This window comes from Vidua macroura, chromosome 1, assembly GCF_024509145.1.
Source record: "Vidua macroura isolate BioBank_ID:100142 chromosome 1, ASM2450914v1, whole genome shotgun sequence".
NCBI lineage: Eukaryota > Metazoa > Chordata > Aves > Passeriformes > Viduidae > Vidua > Vidua macroura.
In genome coordinates this window covers 59,254,105-59,280,887 of record NC_071571.1, presented here as the reverse complement: position 1 = coordinate 59,280,887, position 26,783 = coordinate 59,254,105, and the positions used below count along the sequence as shown (strand labels likewise).

Here is a 26,783-nt window from a genome sequence, read left to right as displayed (position 1 = left end):
TAACTCATAGCCTGTAATTCTTAATACTGTACGCCTACAAGCAAATATCAAAAAAAAAATGAAGCCAGCATGTAAGTGTTCATATATCCTCCTCTATCAGAGGATGGGTGTTCCCTGTAACACAGAAGCACGTATAAGAGTCTCAGAAGCCTATCCACTGTTGGATCTTCAAAAGCTTCCTGTCTAAGTTGATGTTTTGTACTTTCCAGCATGACGGTTTGTTCTCCACCACTTCCACAAGCTCATCAAATGCCTTCTGGTATGCCCACAGAAACTTCTTGTCAGTTTTGCCTTGCATCTAAGGGAACTCATAGAGCTTTTGGTAGGTCCCAGATGCCTCTGAAAGCCTATCCCTAAACTAAACTTTTACTATGAGCTATCTGCAGTTGTCTTCTTGTCGCATTGCAGCTGATCTGAAGCTGCCCTCTAAACTCAACCAACCTAGAAGAAAATAAGTCCCTGGATAAGGTACGGATAGGTTGGATTCAAACCCAAGCAAAGACCTCAGCCAACACTGTTCTAGCTTAGATGCTGATACACCACTGGCTAGAGAGCTGGGCAGAGAGAGGTCATCCAATCAACTATCTGAGCCCAGGAAATCCAAAGCCCATATAAAAGGGGCAGACATATTGAACTCATTGCTGTTTGCTGATTACCTACCAGTGTTGTGTCATGTGTCTGTCTCCAACCCACAACCCCACATATCAGTTCTATAAATGCCTGCTGATGGCCCTGCACCACAGCCCATGGAGTGCCTTTTAATATGTCCCATGAAAGGCTTAGAGACGTATAGAGTGCAGTAGGGGCATGTGCTGATGTTTTTCTTCTCACTAGCCTGAGAATGTTTTTTAATTCAATTTATACACTGTGCAAATCTAGAACCTCCACATGCCTTCTGATCTGTCCACAGGACCTTCATCTGCCTTTCATTGTACCTAAGAGCCTGTGGAGTGTCTTTGGTGTCCTCCCAAGGTACCTCTGAGCGCCTATGCATAAACCTATTCCTAACCCAAGGCATACAGCTGCAGTCACACCCAGTGGTATATGGGGACATTCTTGTGTGCAGCATGCCTTTCCAAGTGCCTTTTGAAGTATCCCAGCAGTGCTTTTGACTCATCAGGAGTTCACTGGGCCACCTGATTACCTTTTTATTCCCTCTGTTCCTGTGCATCAAACCACAGGGACAGGTAATGGCTGCTTTCAGCTTTTGCTGTTTATAGCTTTGTCTTACTTCACCTGAGTGTTATGATAAAAACACTGGCCTTGAGCCTAGCCAGGGACTTGGGCACTGCATCACTCTTGTTCTAATCTGAGCAACTCACATCTTGATTGTATTACAAAGGAATAAAAAAAGGAAAAAATAAAATAGTGGTTTATATGTTTAAACAGACCCATTCTTTTTAGAGCAGAACAATATTCTGATACACTTTAGGTCTTAAACAACATTTACAAAACTAAAGACCGCCTAAAAAGGAACAGAATAGTAACAGGAGCAAAAGGTTTCTATTGAGCACCTAAACTACTCAACAATTTCAAATGAAAAACACTTAGGAGCTCGTTCAGTTCAGAAAAGCAGATTTTATTTCAAACAGCAGCACATACATATATTTTCAAAATATACAGATTTGAAAACAAGAGACTGCATTTCATTAACCACCTTGTTGTGGTTTATCAACTGTTGAATTATATTTGGAACCAGGTGGAGTTCCTGTACCATAGCCTTCATATAAGATGGACGCTCTCATGTTTCATTATTGTTATAATCATTCAAAATAACGGTAACTGCCAGTACCTCATAGAAAAAAAACTCACACGGCTTATCTGTTTACTATCATCTGGAGGTTTCATCTACCTCAGTACTTTAAATACAGAAATATTATTTTTAACAGGTATTGCAAATAACGAACTTCTGGGAAACACTTAATGCACAACATAAACAAATTTGACTGGCTGTATACATCTCTGAAGGAAGGCTCCTGAACCACAACTAATTCCCAAAGAAGCAATATAGCAGCATTTTGGTAAGAAAAAAAGACAACCTTTTCTAAAACCTTTCCCTTTTATTTAGATGCAGAACAAACATTAAAATAATCAAAAGTTGCTGACATTTCTGTATCTTTAAAAATATGATTGCATTACCATTTTTTTTTGTTTTAGCACAGCTTAAAAAGTGTTAGAATATGCTACATATAAATATCCTAAGCTATCCACCATTTATTAATTCACCATTTATTAATTTTCTACATAAATCTGCTTAAAATATTATTTAAATTGAACATCTTGCTAGGAAAAAAACCCCACATCATCAGAAGATTCAGCTTGCAGCTAATTTTCAATGCACTAGAAGACAAAGAAGCTGCTCAAATTATGGCCAAAAAACTTCATTTTCTTATGGTGGGGATGTGTTGTGTTTGAAAAACACATGCAAACAGATTAAGAATAAATGGTGATCACTTCACGTCCACTGCCTCGGACTAGGAGAACTCTATCTAGACCTTCTGTCAGAACTTCCAGAAATTCCATGTCTGAAATACCATTTGGTCAAGGAATTTATTCAGAAGAGAAACAAAATATCTAGCAATCTCTCAAAAAGTCTGACATATAATGCAAAAATAGAGTTCAACAGTTTCATCAAAGAGTTTTTCTGTGTCACCCTTTACTGTCCTGTTACCCAGTTATTCAAGTGGAAGTAAGGCCTAACTTGGGGGAAATTCCTAGTTTTGCCCTACTCACCTACAGAAAAGATAAGAATAGGAAATTTTAAAATTAGTTTAAAGTTAAGGAAATCCTTTATATCAATAAACCACCCCCCCAATCAAGATTTTTTATCTTTTATTTTTTAACTCTCTTTTTGTCATTTTCTTATAGGCAGACTTATGCTTACCATACGTAGTAATGGTTATCCCAACACGTAATGGCAGAATCACAAAAATTAAATTCTCAGTTTCAAGAAATATGGAATCAATACAGTAGAGGATACAGTTTTCATCCCCTTTTCTGTTTTTAGGAGGTCCAGGCATATTCAGGAGAACTAGCTGAGCATGCTGTGATTTATTAAGCACTACTCCATTGAGCTTCACAGCAGTGTGCATTCTTCTCACATTTGACTGATTCCTAGCATGCAAAGAAATATTTGTCAGCATTGTTATAACACTTACATAATTGAATCATACAATATTTATTTGAAATTATAAGTATGTAAAACAAGCTATTTTCATGGATACTAGTATTTGTACATATTCAAAATAAATAAAATGCAATACCTTTGACAAGAACATTTAACTTTGAAATTCAAGCAGTTCTAAGTAAATTGTCAAAATGCACAAATCTTCCAGTTTTCAATTATCTTTTACCAAGATGAATCAAAAACTTGATTTCAATAGATATTACAGGTCAAACAAGAACCACTAAGAATCTCATTTATTGACTTACATAAAAAAGTAACTGGATTTACACAAGAATTTCCAAACAATGAAATTCCAGGAATGCAATGGAAAAATCACAGTATTTATGTTGTACAGTAAAAGATTTTACTCAAGCTTCTTTGGAAACATTAAAAATTCTACAAGCTGGTGAAGAAAATTCACAAACACCATAGAATTTTGAAAAAATTGCTAACTTCTTATGTTGCAACAGTATGGCAGTAAGCAGTGAACTGAAATTGAGCTTATCCCTTTACATTATCAACATTACCTAATATTTTCCTTGTTTCATCTACAAAGATAATTGTTGTAGATCTGTGCACAAGAAGAAAAAACTGCTAGGATTTTTTAAATGTCCTTATTTTACTATCTCTTTTGTATGGCTCAGTGATTTTTCAGAACAAAAGAAGTTTCCTTACAGTTCCTGAGAAAGAGCTGTGTGTAGAGTTAGCCAAGGCTGGAAATGAGTCATATGCTACAGTGTGACCAAAATATTCAAACTTTACCATAGTCCATTTATCTAAAAGATCTGCTGCCTAAAAGTAGGGGTTGTTTCTGTTTTGGTTTGTTGTTGGTTTTTTTGTTGTTGGTTTTTTTTTTTTTTTCCCAAATAAATAGTTAAAAGGTATTTGGCTTGAAATTTAGTGGCCAGTGGAAACCAGCCCTATCAATTAAACTGATTCTTCATGCTCTGCCACCTCCCATCTTCCCCCTCTAAGCGAATCATATTTCTAAAACTGAGTTTATCAGACCCTCCTGGGGGACTTTCTATCATGTTGGCCACCTATCCTAAAAGCAAACTGTACAAAAACTATATATGGAACAAAGGAAAGCTTGAAGTTCCATTTTTTGGAAGCAGAATTGCATTTTGAGAAGACCAAAAAGAACTATGAAGAGAGGAAAGATTGTATAACTGAGATGCATAAATACTGAAACTAAAACATTGCTAAACCAAAAATAAAATGCAGGGTGTAACTTTGTGACAGAGTGGGCAAAAATTCAGCACTGAAATAAAGGCTGGTGGTGTGTAAAATGTGAAGTGAGGCTAACATCACTTATCCTTCAAGCACTGGTAGAACTGAAATAATACATAGTAGACAAAGTAAACGTCCAAAATTTTTATAAGAAGCTCAATTTGCTAAGCAGATAAAATTAAGAAAATGCTGAACTTTGAAAAAAAACCAGAGCAGTCAAGTGAGTTCAACTCAAGAGATGTAGTATTCCGTTTTTGTGTGCTGTCATACCCAATGTATGTCCGAACTTATGTGATTTCTACAAATGCTTGGGTTGGTAGAAGGCAGGCAAGAACTGACTTTTGATGAAACAAGAAAGTTCCCTTTGTGAACAAATATTCCCTATTGTCCAAGTAGTTATAGGACAATGGGAGGCTATTCTTCCAGAAAAAAAAAATTCATTTTATAATGTAATTAATTAGAACTCTAAATATTATGCTGGTGCAGAGAAGTACTGTCAAGTTTTACATTCTTACAGAAACTATAACACATGTTTTGTGACTTACCTTGAAAAGAAAGTTGATCATATTTAAGGGAAGATTAACAAGTCACAATGATATTTTTTTCAGGGACATGCTAAATCACAGTATATTAAACAAGGAACAAAAGAATACATGCATTGCAAATTACAATTTAGAAGCATGCATAAAATGTACAAGATCACAAGAACCAGAGAACCCAGCGTTTGTTGTTTAGGTGAAGTGAAATTTAGACTTACAGATTTTCCCATTCTCTATGTGAAAGGGAAGCAAATGCATAGAAAAAAAAAATTATGCCATCAGGTACATTTTAAAGTCAACAATATTAATATACTGTACAGGCACCCCAAGTTTGAACTGTAATTTCTACCCAACTACACATAGTAGTCTTAAAATAATAATATCTGAAATCAGTGTTTTGCACAATTCTAAAGTAGTAATAAGAAATGTTTCAAAGATATGAATTTTAAAAACCCCTAATGATTAGAGTATATGCAGCCTAGGACAATGCTTTACAGCATGAGCACAATAATTTTTGGAATGTGCAGAAGGCAAGCTGTTTCTAAAGAGCTCAAAGCAAATCCAGGACTTATGACTTTAAAGTACTAATTTGAAATACACTTTCTAACTGCATTGCCTACAAGTCCCAGATTTAAGATGTGTTTCATTTAGATATTAAGATTTCCCTTGACATCCACAGTTTTGGTTTGGTCATGTGCAGAAAAGAATTTATGCTATGCTTCTAAGTGCAGTCTTCCAGAACTAAGAAAAGATGCATGTGAGTGCTTAACATTACAACATGAGGAAACAAACAAGCTGATTTCTCTCTGTCATTTTTTTTGTGTCTACTACATTGGTTTGATGCAGGGAGTAGCTCTTATCTATTTAAGAAAAAGACATTAAGGAATATTTAAACAGGAAATACTTAATATAGCAATACAGATATATTTACACAAGTTTTATATTTCTTTAATTTACAGGATGAGGGCTGAATGTCCATTAAAACAAACATACAAACAACCAACTCACCCCTCTCTCTTCCCAACAAAACACCCCCCACACCCAAAATCACTCACCTAAACTCAAAAACATAAGCTAAATGTCTTGAAAGACTATCTGCTTCTTTGGAACTCCCTCTAATACCAAACATAATAAAAATACAGGGACATACACACTAATTTTTCACCCACAGGAAGAAATAAAAAGTTATTAAGCTTTTTAACACATATGCTTTCTGGTACAATCCAAAAGTTGAGTTAGCAGCTTAAAGGCTGTCATATTTAAACTTCATTCACAACATTCTTGTGAATGACTCTTTACAGTCATTCCACCCAAGTCTATGCTATTTTTATAAGGATGCCATTTAAGTGCATGAAAAGCTCAATTTTTGTATTCAATTTTAAATAAAGCAGAATCTCTTAAAAAACAAAACCCAGATAAAACAACAAACTAGAACCCCCCCCCCCCCATTAAAATACACACAATGAAATAAAAAGCTCCAAATACCACATGCATACTTACGGCTTCATGTTGAAAATATCTTTAAAGCCAGACACATTTGAATCCTTGTTTTTATGCTTTTCTGCTACAAACTTTTCTTTAGTCCAGGTCATCTGCACTTTCTCTGGCACAGCAGCAGCCACACTTGCTTCAACTGCTGGAGCAGAGCGTGAGGCAGTGTTTTTATCATGGATCAGCTGAGCCTGGCCACAAAACAAATAATCACCCCAAAAGTCAGCCAAAACCAGCATTTGTAAATTACATGTTTTTACAGTTTTGAAAACCAAAGAATCAAAGAAGCTGAAGAAAAATGCACCTTTACTTTGTGAACAAATATGAGACTATTGTGACTTGAGCATGAAGTGAAATTGCTTGTAAAAATATTCTTATTTGTTTATATTTGCAAGACTATATCTTACGTGAAGCGTTACTTTTGTAATGAAATAAAGTGAGGTTGAATTCTACCAGAGAGTACTTTATTAACATCGGGTGTTTTGCCAATGAAAAACTTTCATTGTTCACAAGTTACATTATTTTCTCAGATACTGTTGTAAACATTGTCCATTTCACATGCCTTTAGTTGAACTACAACATGAATCTCTGATGCCAGTATGGGACTGGCTAAATTGAAGTCTAGTTATAGATTTAGGTTATTGAATTAGATTATTTATGCCTACAAGAGCATATTACATAACAAATCCAACCAATCTAGCCATGAAGGGGTCTTCTCTTCCCTTTTAACAGTAGAAATTCTAATCAACTTCAAGAATAAAAAAGTGCATATGCATGTGGGAAGAATATTGTGTTTTCTATTTTCCATTCTCCTTGCTTCTTTGGAGGAAAAGAATAAATATTTAACACATTATTTACTTACTTTTCCTTGTAATACTTTGTCTATAGGCTTCTCTATTTCCATCAAATACAACACAAATACAGTACCTTAGGCTCTAAAAATTGTAAGTGAATTGGTAATTTGGGGCAGGATTCTTTGTGTGCTTTGAACTTTTCTATTTTGGAGGTGGTATTTCTTTTATCCTGTGATTGTTTGCTTTTTGTTTAAGATATTTAACAGGTCTGAAAGCTATTCAGAGACTTGTTAAATCATGAGTTGAAGCCCCTGTTCCATTTGGGAACATCAATTATTCACATGTTAGACATAGTCATGGTCCCCCTACATAACTGGTAATTAAGAATTTCATTCAGTTCAATAAAAACCATTACTAAAACCCAAGCAGATGAGAATTCTACTTTAGTTCTCAGAAAAGCAATTCCTCTAGTGGTTCACAAACTGAATTGCAGGTGGTTTTAAACGCCTTTGAGCTTCAGTATATTCCCTAAAATATTTCCTAGTCCCTATCCTTCAGGATTCCCAAATTCTGGAGTTCAGTTGTGAGGTTCACATAAATATCTCTTAGTATGATGGTCCTCCTACATTCACAGATGATTAAATGATGAGTCAAGACCACAAAGCAGAAGTTCCTGTGAATACAGTTATATCACGAGAATCAAAAAAGCTAACAAATACATGCCAATATTGCAAATACCATGCAGCAGTATCCATTTCATTGTAACGAAATTTTGTATTTGTATTGTACTTGTAAGATGAGTTCAGTACAACTATGCTTCAATGGAAGAAAATTTGCCATTTTTAGAAAGACAGTGAGACCAAGAGAAATTCTGGACTTATAATACATGTTTATAAAAATGCAAACACAACAAAAGCACATTTTTGTTAACTGCTATTTTGATACTAAATTCAATTAATGATACACAACATGTTGCTCTCTCACTCCATGACAAAAGGGAAATACAAAGGTATACAGCACTTCTACAAACTAAGCTACACATTTTACATATGAGCAACACTTCAAGTGCACACTAAACTCATTGATTACATCAGTCCATTTCCTTTCAATGTCAGCCACAGAATACAGTAATGACATATATGGGTTAATAATGGCTTGCAAATAAAAACGGCTTGTGCTCCTTGAAAGACCTAGTATATCAATACAGTCTCTGAGAATCTTCAGTACTTCAAGAGAGGAACTATAAAGGAAGTCAATGGTTTGTGAAAGCATGAAATATGTTCATTAATGTAACACCCTGCTTCTGGCTCTTAAGAAAATAGACAGTTTCAGAAATGTGTAGTTCAGTCTGCAACAGTGGTACTTGAAGTGTTGCAATGGAAAATATGTCTAGTCATGGTCAGCACTATGCCCAACTACCTCTTCCTCTTGATAATCATTAGTCAGCAGTGCCTGAGTATCTTGGACAATGGACAATGGACTGGAGTAGCTTTTTCTTCTAATTGAGCCTCGAGACTCATCTGTGATGCTCTGAATCTAGGACAAAAATGTTACCAATGACAAAAAAAATGTCTACAGTAAAAAGCAAATATCATATTATTCTTCATAAATAGATAAGATGTGGTATCAGCTCATAAGGCTCTTTTTCACAGAATTCTTTTGAGGTTGGAAGAGACCTTCAAGATCAATCGACCATGCCCTAACACCTCAACTAAACCATGGCATCAAGTGCCATATCCAGTCTTTTTTTAAACACATCCAGGGATGGTGACTCCACCACCTTCCTGGGCAGGCCATTCCAGAGCTTTATCACTCTTTCAGTGAAAAACTTTTTCCTAATATCCAACCTCTATTTCCCTTGATGCAGCTTGAGACTGTGTCGTCTCATTCTGTCAGTTGCTGCCTGGTGAAACTGACCAACCCCACCTGACTACAACCACCTTTCAGGAGGTTGCAGAGAGTGATAAGGTCACCCCGAGTCTCCTTTTCTCCAGGCTAAACAACCCCAGCTCCCTCAGTTGTTCCTCATGAGGCTTGTGTTCCAAGCCCCTTCCCAACCTAGCTGCCCTTCTCTGGATGTGCTCAAGAATCTCAACATCCTTCCTAAACTGAGGGGCCCAGCACTCAAGGTGTGGCCTCATCAATGCCGAATATAGGGGAAGGATGACCTCCCTGCTCCCGCTGGCCACACCATTCCTGATACAGACCAGGATGCCATTGGCCTTCTTGGCCACCAGGGCACATTGCTGGCTCATGTTCAGCTGGCTGTTGACCAGTACCCCCAGGTCCCTTTCTGCCTGGGAACTGTCCAGCCACACCGTCCCCAGCCTATATCGTTGCAGGGGGTTATTTGCAGGGGCCAAAATGCGGGACTCGGCACTTGGATTTATTAAATTTCATCCTATTGGACTTTGCCCATCCATTCAACCATTCCAAGTCTCTCTGCAGAGCCCTCCTACCTTCCAACAGATCGACACAAACTCCCAGCTTAGTGTCATCTGCAAATTTACCAATGGAAGACACAATCCCCTCATCCATGTCATCCATAAAGATATTGAACAGAACTGGCCCCAGCACAGACTCCTGAGGGACACCACTGGTGACTGGCCGCCAGCTGGATGCAGCACCGTTCACCATTGTTCTCTGGGTCCGGTCATCCAGCCAGTTCTTAACCCAGCAAAGAGTGCTCCTGTCCAAGCCGTGGGCTGCCAGCTTTTCCAGGAGTATGCTATGGGAGACAGTGTCAAAGGCCTTGCTGAAGTCCAGGTACACAACATCAACAGCTTTTCCTGCATCCACCAGGCGGGTCACTTGGTCATAAAAGGAGATCAGGTTGGTCAAACATGACCTACCCCTCCTAAACCCATGCAGGCTGGGTCTGATGTATGTTCTGGCCATTCTGTAAGTTCTGTGCGATGACACTCAATATAAACTGTTCCATAACCTTACCGGGTACTGCGGTCAGGCTAACCGGCCTATAATTAACAGGATCCTCCTTCCCACCCTTTTTATGAATGGGTGTCACATTGGCCAGCTTCCAGTCATCTGGAACCTTACCAGTGAGCCAGGACTGATGGTAAATGATGGAGAGCGGCTTTGCAAGCTCATCTGCCAGCTCCCTCATTACCCTGGGATGGATCCCATCTGGTCCCATGGATTTATGAATATCCAAGCATCTCAGCAGTTTTCTGACTGCATCCTCTTGGATAATGGGGGGATAATTTTTAAATGTTTAGTAGTTAGTTATGAAGTCCCTTTACAGACATTTGTGAAAATCCTTCCATCTCTGTGGGAAGCTCAAATATTCACTTGTTTTTGAGGGTCACATCCTTTCATATATGTATATATTCAGGTGAAATTTTTCACTCAATTACAATCAAAAGCATGAAAAAAATTAAAGCATGTGAGAAAGCTACTTTTCAACTGTAAAAACCTAAAAACCTAAAAATCTAATAATTCACAAACTATAATTGTGCTCCTCACCTGCATGCACCCAGATTTCTGCCAATCTTGCCTAATAACACAACCCAAGACAATTTATTGGTACAAAGTATTATCACCTTCTCACAGGTCCCATTATCATTGCTTTGCCCAAGAGTCCTTAGTGAGGATTAACCAGAGAAAGAAGTCAACAACCACCAAAAAAGGAAGCAAGAAAGGGAATGAGGCTCTACATTTTCTTTCCCCTTTGTAGCACTACTGACTAAGTCAAATAAATAATTGTTTACCAGTTAGACCTAAGTTGCCTATGTTATGCTTTGCAGGCATATATTATATTTATACCCAAATAGAAGCAAATTGATCAAGTTTTCCAAAAAAGTAAACAAAGATCTGGTGAGTCCTCTATCCCCAGTTCTACTAGAAAACCCAGAGGCAAGATCAAATCAATTTTCTTTTAAAAAAGTGACAGGAGAAGGGAGGATGAGGGTGATTGCTCAGGGGTAAAAGCATGCTTATAACTGAAACAACAAATAAACACTGTACCAAAGAAAAGTCTCCACTTTGGGAAGGCCTAAGCCTCATTTGAAGGTATACATGCACAAAAGCACTAATCTTGGTGGTAACAGGAAACCAAATTACACTCAGTATTCAAAACTGGAATACCAGGTTATATTTTAATGCCTGGAGACAGATATTAAAAAGAAAAGCAATGCTAATTTGAACTAGTGATACTAATAAAAGAAATGTTTTGGACGTCAGCAAAAAATTGAAAAGAATGGCTCAGCTAATAAAAAAAAAGATGATCAGAGTAAGAATGGGCTGAGCACTCTGTGTGTATATACTAATCTTGTAGCTCCAGAGGAAGCGAAGACATAAATAAACTGTTGTGGTTCGAATTTATTTTACTGATTCCTTGATAAGTGGTTTGTTACGTTGTACCTCCATGTTCTCCCCGAGTTGGTTTACCCCAGGGTTTTACCCTCCCTCAAAACTGTCCCTCATGCCATTCCCCGCCCCTTGTTTCAGCTCTTTCCCTGCCTGTCAAGGCGACCCACCCCTTGATTCCCAAACCTTCTCTGCCACTTAAACCTCAGGCCAATCCCTGTCTGCAACACCCCTTTGGAATGCCCATACTCCTCAAAGCCCCATTGGCCCATGTGCCCCATCCTCTCCACTCTCCTACTCCAATTGGCCCCAGACACTTGATGTAATCCCCTCACTCCTCCCCTGAGGATTCCCTATTGGTTAGCTGTTTGTGTATACCCCCGACTTGTATCTGAAAAAAACCCCTTGCACAATAGAACTAGAGGCTTTTTGTCCTGCTTCCTTCACCTGGAATAAACTGTTCCTTGTGGAACCTTAAGACAGAGAGCCTCCTCCTTTCTCCTCTGCCTGGTCCCTGTCGTGGCTTGTGTCTCGCACCTTAGAGCAAGTGGTTCTAAAGGTTCTGCCTCTGGTAAATCCCCATACCGAGGCAGTTCCCCACTTGTGGCACGGCGCCAGAGTTCTAAGAGTTATCCCAGGTTCCGGCAGTCGCTTCAATAAACCACATTTTCTTATGAAAATACAAAAGAACAAGGTAGATTTAGATATCCTAACCAGAAACAATAGATGGAGATGACTTTTATTTTTGGACAAGGCAACTAGAGTACTAGTAGGTTCCCAGTACTAGAGGTTTCTGGAGTTATCAAGGGTTTTACTTCAGACCCTGAAATAAATTCAGTGGTATTTTGAATGTCTCAGATTTTACCCTGCCTGATAAGAAGGAAGAAATTGATGCTATAATGGTGATGGTAAAGTTCAGATAAAAGTGAGTAATAAAGAAAAAAAATTATATGGAGGGAATAGAAAGAAATAAAGACTTCCAAGCAAATAATACTCTGAAGTATAGTCCAGATGCCAAGCAGCTCAGAGCTGAGAAGAAATTCTTCCATCTCCTCTGCAATTTATGTGCTATAGAATACGGAGCACTAGCTCTTACTAATCATGTGGAAGTTAAATCCTTCAAGATCTACAAAAGATAAATTACTCAAACTACACTGGAAAAATATTACTGCTTAGTAAAGAAACAATAAGACTGAATGAGTTGTACAGAAAAGTTTGGTTTTTTACTGGAGGATATTAGGCAGGCTCAAATTGAAAGAAAACTAGCGTGAGATGGGTAAGAAAGACGTTTTACAGCAAGAAACTGTAACAATAGCAGGCATCTTTAAAAACCTTTAAAAAATCCTGTGAGGTGGAAAAATGAATAGAGAGAAGAGGAGAAATAAAAGGAAAAAAGCATAAATCCTCCAAACTGCTCGGACTTGTACAATTAACACCAAAAAAGAAAAGCCATATGAAAAAGAAATCTAGCTGTTTTACTATGAGCAATTAAACACAGTAGAGTTCTCTTGTTTGCTATACGATGGAAATCATTTATGTGATGGCAAAGCCAGAGCATTCACTATCTTCTACATCACTAAAAGGTCTTGATAATACTGAAAGAGTTAGCAGAATAGATGAGGGGGTAGAAGCACAAGCCAAAAGGAAAGGACTTATAAGTTACAAATATTCATAAAAATACAGCTGAATGAAGCTTGTTGCTATAATATGCAAAATAGTAAGGATAGGGGAGCAGCAAAACCAGCATTTCTATCTTGATATTATAGGATTATAGTTTGTTGGGCTAATTTTGGTTCCAAAAAAAAGAGTTGATTCATAAAACATTCAAAACAATGCAGAAACAAAAGCACAGTCAGTATGATTTGAACAATTTTGTATTATATTGTGTAATATGGTATATTTGTAAGTCATACGAGGAGTGGCTGAAGGAGGTAGGGTTCTCTAGCATGGAGAAAAGGAGGCTCAGGAAGGACTTTCTCACTCTATTCAACTACCTGGAAGACAGTTGTAGTGACGTGGGGTTGGTCTCTTTTCCCCAGTAATAAATGAGAGGACAAGAGGAAATGGCCTTAAGTAGTACCAAAGGATGTTTAGATTGAACATTAGGAAAAATTTCTTCATTAATATGGTTATCAAGCATTTGAATGGGCTGTCCAGGGAGGTGGCTGGAGTTGAGTCTCCGGAGGTATTTAAACAACACGTAGATATGGCACTTAGGGACATGGTTTAGTGGTGGACTTGGCAGCATTAGGTTAGTGGTCAGACTTGACTTAAAGGTCTTTTTTAACATAAATGATTCTATGATCCTAAGACCAAATCACAATAAAAGATAATCAGTCCAATTGTGTAATCATGAATCTTAGCTACTGATGTCAAGTTTGGAAAGACTCTGAATGTATTCCACACTGAGGCTTAAATGTTTTGCTAATCAACACTTACACTCAACAAAACCAGGAAAACTCTTAAAATCTATTTAAAAAAAAGTTATTTCTTTCCCCATATAACTTTAATCTTGTAAGTAAAACTGGTTGTAGAGAAACACAATGCAGTTATGGAAGTTTTTGACTAGTTAGAAGCTACAGCTAGAAGATTGTTCTTTCAGATTTTTTACGGAACATCCTGTCAAGTCTAAGTTCCTACCTCCCTTTCTCTTTCATTCTTTGATAGCTGCATCTGTTTTAGCATCTGAGATCGCTGTTCCATCATAAGCGTCTTCTCATATGTGAACGCAGAAATATCATTTTCAAACTGCAAAATAAATTGGCATTAGAAACACCAGAAAAAAAGTACTGTTTAGAAGAACAACATTTAGATAGTGCATCTCTCATATCTGTATTCATTTGGTGGATGTATTTATGGCATTAGAGTAAGCCTAAGCACATAATTAATCGATCACTTCCGTCCTCATTCTTAAAACCTAATCTTCGAACAGCAATTTCATACAGTGAACTATCCTACTGTAACAATATTATTGTGATTTTATCTACATTTTAGGTACTTGGAACAGACTTTCCACTATTCTGTTCCAACTAGGTTGCAGAAGTGAGAGTTGAAAGCACTTATTTAAACTGGGTCTGCATTGGTGCTACCTGTGCATATGTGGACACTTGTTTCCTTAAAAAACTGTAACTGTTAGGCACAAATAACACATTATCCTTTCATCAGAGAGAAATGTTCATAAACAAAGCCATTTCTTGCCACAGCAAGAAATTCTGGCATATATTCTCATACTGGCTGAAAACTAAAATACAATATAAAAATCTATAGGAGTCACCTGTGTTATCACTGACTTGTAACATATCTCTTATCCTCTGGAAGATTCTCAGAATTAAATATTACCGACAGAAGAAAAGAATAAATTGTATTTCTGTAGTGGTTTAACCCCAGCCAGCAACCAAGGCCCATGCAGATTCTAACTCCCCCACAAGTGGATATGGGAGAGAATCAGAAGGATAAAAGCTAGAGAACTCATAGGTTGAGATAAAGACAGTTTAATAGGAAAAGCAAAAATTGTGCACACAAGCAAGCAAAACAAGGTATTAATTCACCACTTCCCATGGGCAGGTCCCCATCATGCATAATGGTTACTTGAGAAAACAAACAGCATCACTCCAAACATTCCCCCCTTCTTCCTTCTTCTCCCCAGCTTATATACTAAGCATGATGTCATATGGTCTGGAATATCCCTTTGGTCAGTTTGGGACAATTCCCCCAACTTCCTTGCCAGTGTGGCAGTACGAAAAGCAGAAAAGATCTTCATTCTGTGTAAGCCCTGCTTCACAATAACAACAACATCCCAATATGCTCAGCAGATATCCAAAACACAGCCCCATACCAGCTGCCATGAAGAACATTAACTCTACCCCAGCTGAAACAAACACAACTTTCTATACTGTCTTCTGCTCAAAATTCAGCCAAGCCATTTCATGGCACTCTGTGTTCTTTCAACTGTACATGCCACAGCATTTGAGATTTTCACATTCAGTACTCTAAGCAAAGAACAGTAAATTTTTTCACAAGTAATTTTTTTCCTAAGTAATTAAAAAAATTCTTAAAATTGTTTTATGATTGATTAGTATGATAAACCTTTTAATAAGTTCAGGTGATTCTAGAAACTTGTGGTGGTAGAAGTTTTCAACCAGTTTACTCATCTTCATCCCACTTCAGAATGAGTAAAAGTTTTGGTTGGTTTTTTTTTCCCCCATGAGTCTTACTTTGGACATTATGCTAGTCACCTTTTAGTGCTGGAAATTACATCCTTAGTTTCCAAAAAAAGTGGGCCTAGACAGAGTATAGCTTTTGTCCTTTCTCCTAAACAGTTAATGACCCATATTTAAAAAAGGAAAAAAGTTACAAAACTCATTTTGTCACTACCTTGACTTGTGAAACTGTAGCTATACTGTCCTGCTTTCAGTACTGGCTGAGGCTGGTGATGCCAAGAACAACTCTCATTTGAGCCTAGGGATTCCTTATTCCAGAGAGGTATTCTTACAGCAGTTGGAGACATAGCCAAGTCCATCCTGTCCCATACCATATCTAATATCAAGCACATTCAGCCTTCCATTTCACTGCTTGCTAAAAATTCAAGCTTTTCCTTCTGAATGAGCCAGCTCTATGGACTAGTTGTCATAAATAAACTCTACTTGATAAACCCATTAAACTCACCACCACATACAGCAGCATTATAACATGGTAAGATTAACTTCTTGTTCTTTGTGGGACTGCAATTTTTCAATTCCTGTATTTGGGCTAATATCCCTTTCTTTGAAAAAAGCTAAATCTGTTTTCTCAAGTTTAGTCCCAGTTGCACATTAAAAATATGTAGTAACAAACCATTTCAACAACTTCCACTTGAGCATTTAGTCTAAGGTGGTATAAGAACATCTGAAGATCCTTCTTCATTTGAATGCTATTATCATCCATTTGAGCAACGGTGAAGATACGCATTTTACATTTTCTCCAAACCTACCAAAAAGATACACAAAAACAGTTTGCAACACTGTGATTGCTATTACCATGCATTATTTGAACAAGGTGAAGGAGTATTTAATTAGACATGCTTAGAACCACTTAGTGCTAGAAAATGAATTCCTAGCCATTTTCTGCTGTCCTTGCCTTGTGCTGTCGAAGGAGAAAAGGCAGCAACATCAGCATACCACCATCATGAACAATCCACCACACATCGATATTTCCTTCAGTAAAACGTTCTTGATTTGTTGGAAATAAGTCAATGTTTTTAGCTACCAAAAGTGCTTGTTGAGCTGCAGTTGTTTCTCGTACAGTATCTGTAAGGGAAAACAAGACATTTAATCAAGAACTCCTAGTTTTCATACACAGATTTTGCTTTTGTTTTAAATTCAAAAGATTAAACCCTCCCAGATTCTGCTGAGGCAAAAGAGGAATATCCCAGGTGTCTTGGCAAAAGAGGAATACGCTGGGTGTCTTGATTCCAGCTGGGACAAGGTTAATTCTTGCAATAGCAAAGAGACGTGCGGCTAGGACCCAGAGGTTACTCTACATTACTTAATGCTGCTGAAAGCAGGCAGGAGTATCTTCCAAACAGAAGAGGTTCCTTCTGGTCCAATAAGCATAGTGCTGAGCTGGAGGGAGTGCTTGGGTGGTACCAGTTCCAAGACAGAGGAAGAGGTTGAGGTGACACAGCTGTGATCAGGTGGAGCTCCACGGTGAGCATTTTTGCATATGCGTCATTCTCTCTTTTGTACACTATTTGCTGTTAAACATTGTTGTCGTTTCCAGTAAATTGTTCTTAACATGTGATCTTTATCTTTTACGCCTCCAATTCTCCTCTCCAACCAGCCTCAACAAAAAAGGAAAAGTGAGCGAGCAGCAGCATGATTTAGTGCGTCAGTGGGAACACTAAATTAGGGAGTACTACTCCTAAGCCACAACAATATTTATTTGGTGTCTGAGGTGAGGCACAATGGGATAAGATAACAACAGACTGGCCAGAGCAGGTCGGAAACAAATTTGATCTAGGCATTTTTTGGTTTAGGTGTGGAGCCACTGGTTGCAATGTTGCTTGGTCTGTTCAAGTATAATCTGATATATATTCCTGTATGTGCTTCTCATGATATTTTTCAGAGTAGGAAGAGAGATCAGGATTTCTTTGCTGATATACTGAGGGATGTCAGTTTATGACATCATAATGTCAAAGACGATGATCATAATGTCAAAGATGATGATTGACTGTTGCTCTCCTACTCTTACCTCAGGTACTACCTTTGCATGTTTACTAATCATACACTCTCTGTGGGGGGAACAGGGCAGGATAATTTTCCCCAGCTTTTCATCCCCTTTTCCTGGCCTTTTACACCCCCTTCAGCCTGTTACATTCAGAGAATTCTGAATTCCATTTGGATGTTAAGGAAATCATATTCTTGGTGCTAAGCCTACCAGGTTTCCTTAGTCTACACCACGTTTAGAGTAACGGACTTTTCTTAGGAGGTTACTCAGAGATCTGTGCCAAGGGTGTATAGTCATGAGTAACAAAGAAAGTGGGAGAAAATGGGCCAGCTTTTGAAGGATTATTCTGCTCCGATGGTTTGGAACTTCACTCCTGAACTACAGGACCATGGTAAAGTAACAGAATACTTGACAGAAAAATGCTATGGCAATTCCAGGGAGGCATGCTATGGCAATTCTCCAACATGCTGGGCCTTGGCTACTATTTATTGGACACTCCGCAATACTAGACAGCAGTCTCAGGGGGAAGAAGAGGAAGGCAGACTGACAGGCACTGTGGCCACTCAAACTGCAGCTGAACCACAGGAACAACCTGTGCCAGTAGCAGTCACCCCTATATAGAAAAAGAAATCAAAGACAAAATCAGTTCACTTAGTGAAGAATGAAAAGGAAGGGGAGCCCTCACAATAGGAGGAACAGGCAGGGCCAGAGATAATCACCCAATCCCTATCTCCAGATGAGCTGTGAGATATACAAAAAAAAATTTCAGCCACCAGTTGTGTGAGCCCCTAGTGACTTAGCTGCTCTGATGCTGGGATATTGCTGCCCGTGATATGAAACTATGCTTTGGCTGTCCAAGACTGCAGATAGATTTGAAAAGTTCAAGCAAGTTAGAGAGATGCCCCATGCCCTGCCAGTATGGAACAGAGTCACTGCTATAAGAAGCAAGGCTGCACTGGAAAAGGGTGAGGCTCCAGAACACTTGGAATACATTGATTACATCATCTTGTGGGGCAACACAGCAGACGTTTTTGAGAAAAGGGAGAAGATAACCCAAATCATCTTGGAGGCCAGTTTTACCATAAAGCAAAGTAAGGTCAAGGGACCTGCCCAGGAAACTCAGATTTTAGGAATCAAATGGTAACATGGACACCATCAGATTGCCATGGATGTGGTCAACAAAACAGCAACTACGTTTGCCTCACCAACCAGCAGGAAGGAAACACAGGCTTTCCTAGGCAAGTGTGGATTTTGAAAGATACATATTCCAGAACACAGTCAAATAATAAGTTCTCTCTATCATATGACTTGGAAGAAGAATGATTTTAAGTGCAGTCCTGAACAACAGAAGGCTTTTGAACAAATGAAACAGAAGACTTTCATGCAGTAGCCCGTGGCAAGTCAGGACAGGACAAGATGTGAAAAATGTGCTTTATACTGCAGCTGGGGAGATTAGTTCTTCCTGGAGTTTCTGGCAGACAGTACCTGGGGAAACTCAACAATGATTCCTAGGGTTCAAGAATCTCGCATACAAAGGATCTGATGCCTGTTATACCCCTACTGAGAAAGGGCTACTGGCATTATAACTGGATATTATAAAGGGGTTCAAGCATCTTCAGAAGTGATTAGCACCAAAGCACAGCTCCTCCTGGCATCCCGACTGCCAGTGCTGGGCTGGATGTTCAAAGGGAAAATCCCTTCCACACATCATGCCACTGATGTTATGTGGAGTAAATGGATCATGCTGATCACACGGTGAGCTTGAACAGGAAACCCTGATTACGCAGGCATCTTGGAAGTCATGACAAACTAGGCCAAAAGTGAAAATTTTGTACTAAAATCAGAGGAGGAAAAGGTGATACATGCTGAGGAGGCCCCACCATATAATCAGCTACCTGAAAAAGAAAAGTGTTATGCTGTCTTTACTGATAGTTCCTGTCATCTTGTAGGGATACATGGAAAATGGAAGGCTGCTGTATGGATTCCTATGTGGTGAGTCACAGAAGCTATTGAGGGACAAGGCGGATCAAATCAGGTTGTGGAGCTGAATGGCATCCAGCCGGCTTTAAGTATCACTGAACAAAAGAAATGGCCAACATTCTAGCTGTACACTGACTCATAGATGGTAGTAAATGCTCTGTGGGGATGGCTAGAACTACTGAAAAAGACCTATTGGCAGCACAGAGGTAAAACCACCTGGGATGCTGAATTGTGGCAAGACATTGCTGCTTGGGTAGAGAAGGTGGCTGTAAAAGCATGCCATGTAGATACACACATACCCAAAGGCAGGCTATTGAAGTACATTGCAACAATGGACAAGTGCATTGGGTAGCCAAGAATGAAGTCTCTCAGGTGGCAATATATGCTGAATTATTTCTGGTTCAATGGGCCAATGATACCTTAGGTCATTGGAAAAGAGATGCAACATAGTGATGGGCTTGTAATGGAGAAGTGGACTTAACCAGGGACAATGAGCATGGACTACAACAGATGCACCAGTTTTGACCTCCTGATGCAGCTTGCAACCAGCCCTCCTGCTCTGGAAAACACTTAGAACCTGCAGTCATGGACTAAATGGACTCAAGAGACATCTTGGAGGAATGGATATCGACTGTGGAAAAGATACTTGTTTGTGTGTGTGTGTGTGTGCATACACATACGCACACATTCATATACATACGTATATATATGTGTAAGTTGGAAGGCGTAGGATCTGGGCACAACATAAATGGTATAAAATATGTGGTGGATAATGTTTTGCTTCTGGCCAGGACAGAGTTAATTTTTGCAACAGCCAGGAGGGGGCATGGCTAGGACCCAGACATTATTCTATACCACCTCAGGACATTGCCAGAGACAGGGGTAAGGCAGTCTCTTCCAAGGAAAAGGGTTTTCTTCTGGTAGAATAAGCATGGGCCTGGTTCAAAGCTAGAAGAAATGACTGAGTGGCACCAATTCTGAGCTGGAGGGAGTAGTTGGGGTGGCATGGCTGTGGTTGGGTAAAGCTCCTGGTGGACGTTTTTGCATGAAAATCACTCTCTTTTGTATACTCTCTGTTATTAACACTGTTGCTCTTACTACTCATTTTCTTATCTCATTGCTGTTTCCAGTAAATTGTTCTTATCTCAGTCTGTGATCTTTACCTTTTGTGCCTCCAATTTTTCTCTCCAACCCAGCACAAGGGTGGTGGGGGAAGACAAAGAGGGGTAAGTACGCAGCAGTGTGATTTGGAAAGTCTCACTGGGAGCACTAAATTGCTGAGCAGCATTCCTAAACCATGACACTGATTTTAGTGACCAGCCTGCTTAGAAGAAGAAAAAGCAAACCTGTGGTTGAAGAGGGCTGAGAAAGCCCAGTCCAGATTAAATCAGATGCAGGTTCAGTTGTTCACTAGATGTTCAGTAGTACATTTCATCCACACAGCAAATACATTAGTCACACAGTTGAATTACAAATGCAAATAAGAAAGTCAATAAACACACACCAACAAAATTTTTCCATGAGAAACGATTGTCTGTCTGCTTCCATGACTGTGGCCATGCCATCAGGACTGTGTTGTGCTTCATCCCTCCTAGACCAGCTGACTGAATCAAATAGGATATTCCATCTCTGAAGTTAGGAGATACCACAATCTGGCAAAATCCTTTAGTCTTTTCTACACCCATTAAGGCCTTAACATTCTGCAATAGGAAAATTACACATAGGGAAATACAAACCATCAACACTGATATTTAACACCAGAAGGAGTAACAACATTACAATAGCAAACAATAGCAAAACTTTATCAACAATGTATAATCAACATGAAGAAATCACTAATTCCAAAAGATTCTATGAAAACTAGAGCCCAAATTGCTACCACCCCAAAAGACACCATACACAGTTTTTTCATTATTTTAATTATTCTGCCTTTTACTTCCAAAGAAGAATGAACAAGACATGAGTAAAAACACATAGATAAAGATAAATGAAGTGACACTGCTTCAGGTAAAGTCAAAACCAGTGGATGACAAAGCAACATATGGTTGGAATGATCAGCCATTTCTTTTGGAATTGGAAGAGTTTGGAAGTGTGATGCCAAGTACTTAAGAAGAAGAGGCTGCCAAAGTTCCTTAAATACCTTTGACATTAAGAGGCTGATTATTTATCAGCTCCCAACATGGAAAACCAGATGCCGAAGAAAATTGGAAGCACTGTCCAAATAATGACAAGATAAACAGACCAGATTAAATATCCCATCATTTTCCATCTTTCAGAAAAACAGCTCAGTTAGGCTATCTACAAATAACATTTCAAATTCTTGTAAAAGTTTCTGTTTAAAGGGTTTTTTCTGTTTTATGTCATAGGCCTGATTTTGTATTCTTCATCTTGTTTTCTACTCATACATGTTGATAGCAACAGCTTAGTAATAACTACTTCCACAATATAGCATGGTTGGACTTTTCAACTTGTTTTCAAGTTAATTGGTCTCTTAGGACCTTTTCATGTGATATCAAATAGGTCATCTATCTTTATACTTTGTTATTTTAAAAACCACTATGGATAAGCCTGAATAGCAAGAGGAAGAAGAAAAAGGAAAACTGTGAGGAAAGGGGCAGTTAGCTATGTTAGCTAGTCCATTTCAAGATTTTAAATGCTCATCTATTTAAGAGATACCAGGTCTGAAAAAATCACAGGGGTTTTTACACAGCTTTGAAGGCTACTTGGATCAAAATAGTAGACATATCAACTGGTACTCCTTTGAGCAACACTGCAGAAATTAACCAATATGGAAGATAAAATGGCAATCAAAACCTACTTTTGGACATTTCAATAAAGTAATAAAGAAACATGATACTTTATCTAAATATTTCCCCACTCTGTAAAGATAGGAGTAGGAGAGTTTGCATAGGCAAGTAAATACAAGTATTATTATTAAAGAAATTGAAATGAAACTAAATTTACTTGTGTTTGTAGGCACAGTTGGATGTAATTTTAAATTATGTGACAACTTACTATTTTTTTCTACTGATCCTACTTTCTCTGGACATATGGTATAAATAGAAAAATAAAATAAAGGATCTCAAGAAGGATCCTGTTTACAGTTTTCTGGCAAAGAGTACTCCTAATCCTAATTCTCATATGTATTTCTAGAAGGATGTAGAAAATCACATCATGAGGATGATATTACGCCACATATTCGCATTTTTTAGTTAAACATTAATTTTTTTGTTAAATATATGATGTTTTCTTTATAAGGTAATTTGTTAAAGCTTGGTGGGTTTTGGTGGGGTTTTTCTTGTTGCTTTTGGGGTTTTTTTTGTGTGTGGGTGGGTTTTTTTGCTTTTTACATTTTTTTGAGGGGGGGGGGCGTTTAATTTTTTTTAATGTAATTTGATTGTAAGCCCAGGACTCTCAATATTAAAGAAAAAGCTAGGAAGTATCAGTACTGTCTCATCCTATTAGAAAATTTTATAGAACATTTTGCTACATACACCAATACATTCTTTTTATATAATCACTGATTGTGCTGAAAGCAAAAATAGATGTTTTATTCAATATTATACAACAGTTCTCATTCAATGTATGAGCTATCCAGATTCAACATTTAAATACTAATGTAAATTACATGTATTTGCAAGCGCTCTTTTACATACCTCTTCAGCTTTCTGAGTTTCTGTACATTTATCTAAGTAGATTCCCTGAAGCACAGAACCCACAATAGTCAGTCCTTTACCAGCCTTCAACTGAGAGGTAAAAGAAAGCAATCTAGGGTGTTTGACTAACTGCTCATTATCCAAGTTTAACAAGACCAAAAGTTGAGGTCTGCCAAACAAAGGGAAAAAAAGTTTAGTGCACACACACACATTCATTGTGAAGAACTGGAAAATTAAAATTAAGAATTAATCAAATGCAGATTAATTGCTTAATTCAATGGAAAACAGCCAACTCCTAAGTAGGTAAGCCATAATTTGCAATAGCAACAACAGTTCAGGTATGGAATACATAAGCCATCACAATGTCATTTTGAAATGCTCCCTTAAAGACTAGTTTCACCTAAAAAATTATAAAATCACTCTTCCAATGTCATCTGGTGCAACCTGCTGCTTGAAATGACTAAACACTGAACACTGTTTAGTGCTTCATTCAGTTGGATTTGGAAAACCTCTAGAAACAGACCTCTGGGTCACCTCTTCAGTGCTTAATTATTTTGTCATGTTCTCTTAGTCTCCTATCCTAATCTGCTGTAAGAAATCTGACTCCATCTTCTTAGTAACCTTCTTTTAGGTTTTGCATGTTTATAAGTTAGTTATAACAACTTTTAGGCTCCTCTTCAGCCTCCTCGAACCTGAATAAGCATAGCCCCTCAGCCCCTCTCCAGAGGGAAGATGCCCCTGTGCTCCAACCGTCATCTGCGGTTGTATCTACTCGAGTTTGCCATTCCTACATCATAGTACATAAACATGGAAGAAAGATTGTAAATGTATACTAATGAGTGCTTAACAAAAATAAATATCTCCCAGTATATTTACTTCCCAATGTACTATCTGTCCTCCTGTCCAGCATGCCATTGCCAATACACACTGCTGGATTACTATCTACTGGGAACTACAGGTCCTTTTTACCAAAGCAGCTTCACAGTCTTGTATCACTGCTCTGTATATGCCTGTACCAGGTGTATTCAGATAAGGATAGAAGGATAACTTGCAGTTATCCTTTCTGGATTTTCATGATGTTCTCAACGACTCACCCCTCTGCCTGTGTAGGTCCTTACAAAAGGACAGTCAACAATCATACCAAGAGTACCCAAAGTTCAGTTTCAACTGCATACTAGATGAGGATGCACTCTATTTCCTTTAATCAATATTCAATCTACTTACTTTTCCCAAATCAACATTTTATACTTTTCCTGTCATTGCTACAAATTCAAAAGACTGATGACAAGTTGGATCATACTTCCTACCTCAAAATTAGCACAGTTTAAGATATAACAAGATGGTTCAGTTCTAGCAATTATATTGACACAATGGAAAAAGATATCTCATTTGGAACTGAAGCAGTCAAATATTTAACAGGATTGTCAACACTACATTACATTGGTATCTCTGATATGCCAAGTTCATCAGTCCCAGGAAAAATGGTAAAATAATGCCATTATACTGAAGGATAACAGAACACTGCATGTGCATGCACCCCATGATACTATCACTGAGCAGTGACTAGAACTATTCATTAGTTCATTCATTACATTCATCAGAAGTGACAATGTGCAAAGGTCCTTAATTTTTAAATGTTAAGTAACTTTTAAAGTTGGCTTTGAGGAAAATTAGATTTAACAAGTAAAAAACTTACATTGCAAAAATAGTAGTGGAGATCTAACTCCATTACAGTAAAATGTGAGATTTCGTTTCAATGGCATCTAAGCAATTTAGAAAGTGCTACTATTGAATGAAGCTGTATAAAAAGAATACCATAAAAACGAATTTAAACAAAAAAGAGTTCTCTGTAGATTTGTACAAGGTATTTCAGAGGGAACATATACACAAACAAAAAAAAATTGCACTTATGGAATTGCAGTGTTTCTTCGGTAGAGATGGTGAGATTCAAGGGTAACTGTTTCTTTGAATCTGAAAAATCTATAAATAATCAAACATTACAATTCTTCTGTACTTTTGAAAACCATGTCAACACTATATGGATTTAAGTTCAAGTCAGTATGCCACAAAGTTGATTAGATACTGACCACAAGTCACATTCCGTTTCAGTAAAATAGTAGTATTGCAATGACATCATTGCCATGCCCAAGTTAAAACATTATTTTAAAGGTGAATCTCACTTTTTCTTTACTTCACTGCTTTCCCAGCAGTATTCCAATATATTTACATATTTCAAGAATTAAGTGACCTCAAAAAACATAGGACTCTACCTCCAGTTCTTGGTGTGAGGAGGACCGTCTTCAACACGAAGCAAAGCATAGCGAGCTGCATTCAGAGACAGGCCTCGGATTCCATCGCCCCATTCTTTTTCCGCTCTTCAGGACACAAAAGAGGTTCAATTAACAGGGTCCCATTTATTTATACAAATCAAGTACTTTTTTTCATGTGGGGGATAATGGATGTAAAAATTGATCACTCTCTTTTTGCATGAATGCATGAAAAACCCTTGTCTTGTAGACTTAAATCAAGATTGAAGATTAACCAAGGTGAAGCAGTTCCAGACCCCTTCAAGGTAATTTTTCTCTATTTATAAATATTTACTATGGTCTAGTTTATTCATACTTCAGAAGCATTTTTGTAATGGTGAGAGCTACTTAAGTTGCTTTTTAGCACTAGAATGAATAAGTGAAGGATACTTAAAAGGAATTTTTTAAAAGAAGCAAAATTAGTAAGTGCAACTTGACTTCACATGGATTAGTATAACCTATCTTGCCCTCAACACCACCACTATAGCCTTCTCCACTTTCTTTCCTTCCCAGCTTCCCTCCCAGAAAGCCTAAACCTCCATCCATTCTCCTGACCATTTTCAGTCTCCCTATATTTTCCAGTCATTTTAATTCCAATATAGAATATTGGTGATTAATAGTGGTCAGGAGAATGGATTCTATACTGGCAAGGGGTCCATCTCCCTTGCCCACCCTCCCTCCCTCCCTCTGATTTTCACTCATGAGTTTTCTCTGAACTTAGCTAGCTCTAGTAAAGCATCTCCTTCAACAAGGTAAATGTCCTGGTATGTGCCAACATTTGTAGAACTTATATATAAATTTGGAATGATGCATAATTTTATGTATGAACCGATATATATATATATACATACATGCATGCAGAACTGTTACCATCTGATCTGACTTTCTCACTAAAATTGGGAAATTAATTTTCTTATCATTAGCCCAGTAAATGGAGATGTTATAATCCACAAAAGCATCTAATCTGGAAATGGAGATATTAAAAGATGGAGAATCCACAGGGTGGAACAGTTAATACCAGCTGATCCACTTGAGAGCTGTTTTTAATCACTCATCAAAACAGTGGCCTAGCTTCAATTTCCTGCCCCAAG

The 26,783-nt window shown here is 38.0% G+C and overlaps 1 protein-coding gene across 2 annotated transcripts in view; it reads right to left on the bottom strand.

Annotated features, from left to right (window-relative positions):
• Window positions 1-1,558: 1,558 nt before the first annotated feature.
• The window catches only part of SLC12A7 (solute carrier family 12 member 7), a 73,191-nt gene continuing 47,966 nt past the window's right edge, over window positions 1,559-26,783 (bottom strand). Inside the window, exons 16-25 of one of the 2 annotated variants that reach the window (XM_053972764.1) lie at window positions 25,657-25,761; window positions 23,387-23,555; window positions 21,235-21,430; window positions 16,662-16,831; window positions 16,380-16,511; window positions 14,187-14,294; window positions 8,640-8,756; window positions 6,436-6,617; window positions 2,981-3,114; window positions 1,559-2,525 (exon numbers count right to left, since the gene is read on the bottom strand). In XM_053972764.1, the coding sequence (XP_053828739.1) occupies window positions 2,434-2,525; window positions 2,981-3,114; window positions 6,436-6,617; window positions 8,640-8,756; window positions 14,187-14,294; window positions 16,380-16,511; window positions 16,662-16,831; window positions 21,235-21,430; window positions 23,387-23,555; window positions 25,657-25,761 (1,405 nt within the window). In that variant the 3' untranslated portion in view covers window positions 1,559-2,433. The remainder of the gene's footprint in view (window positions 2,526-2,980; window positions 3,115-6,435; window positions 6,618-8,639; window positions 8,757-14,186; window positions 14,295-16,379; window positions 16,512-16,661; window positions 16,832-21,234; window positions 21,431-23,386; window positions 23,556-25,656; window positions 25,762-26,783) is intronic. The other variant, XM_053972773.1, reaches the window with a different exon arrangement.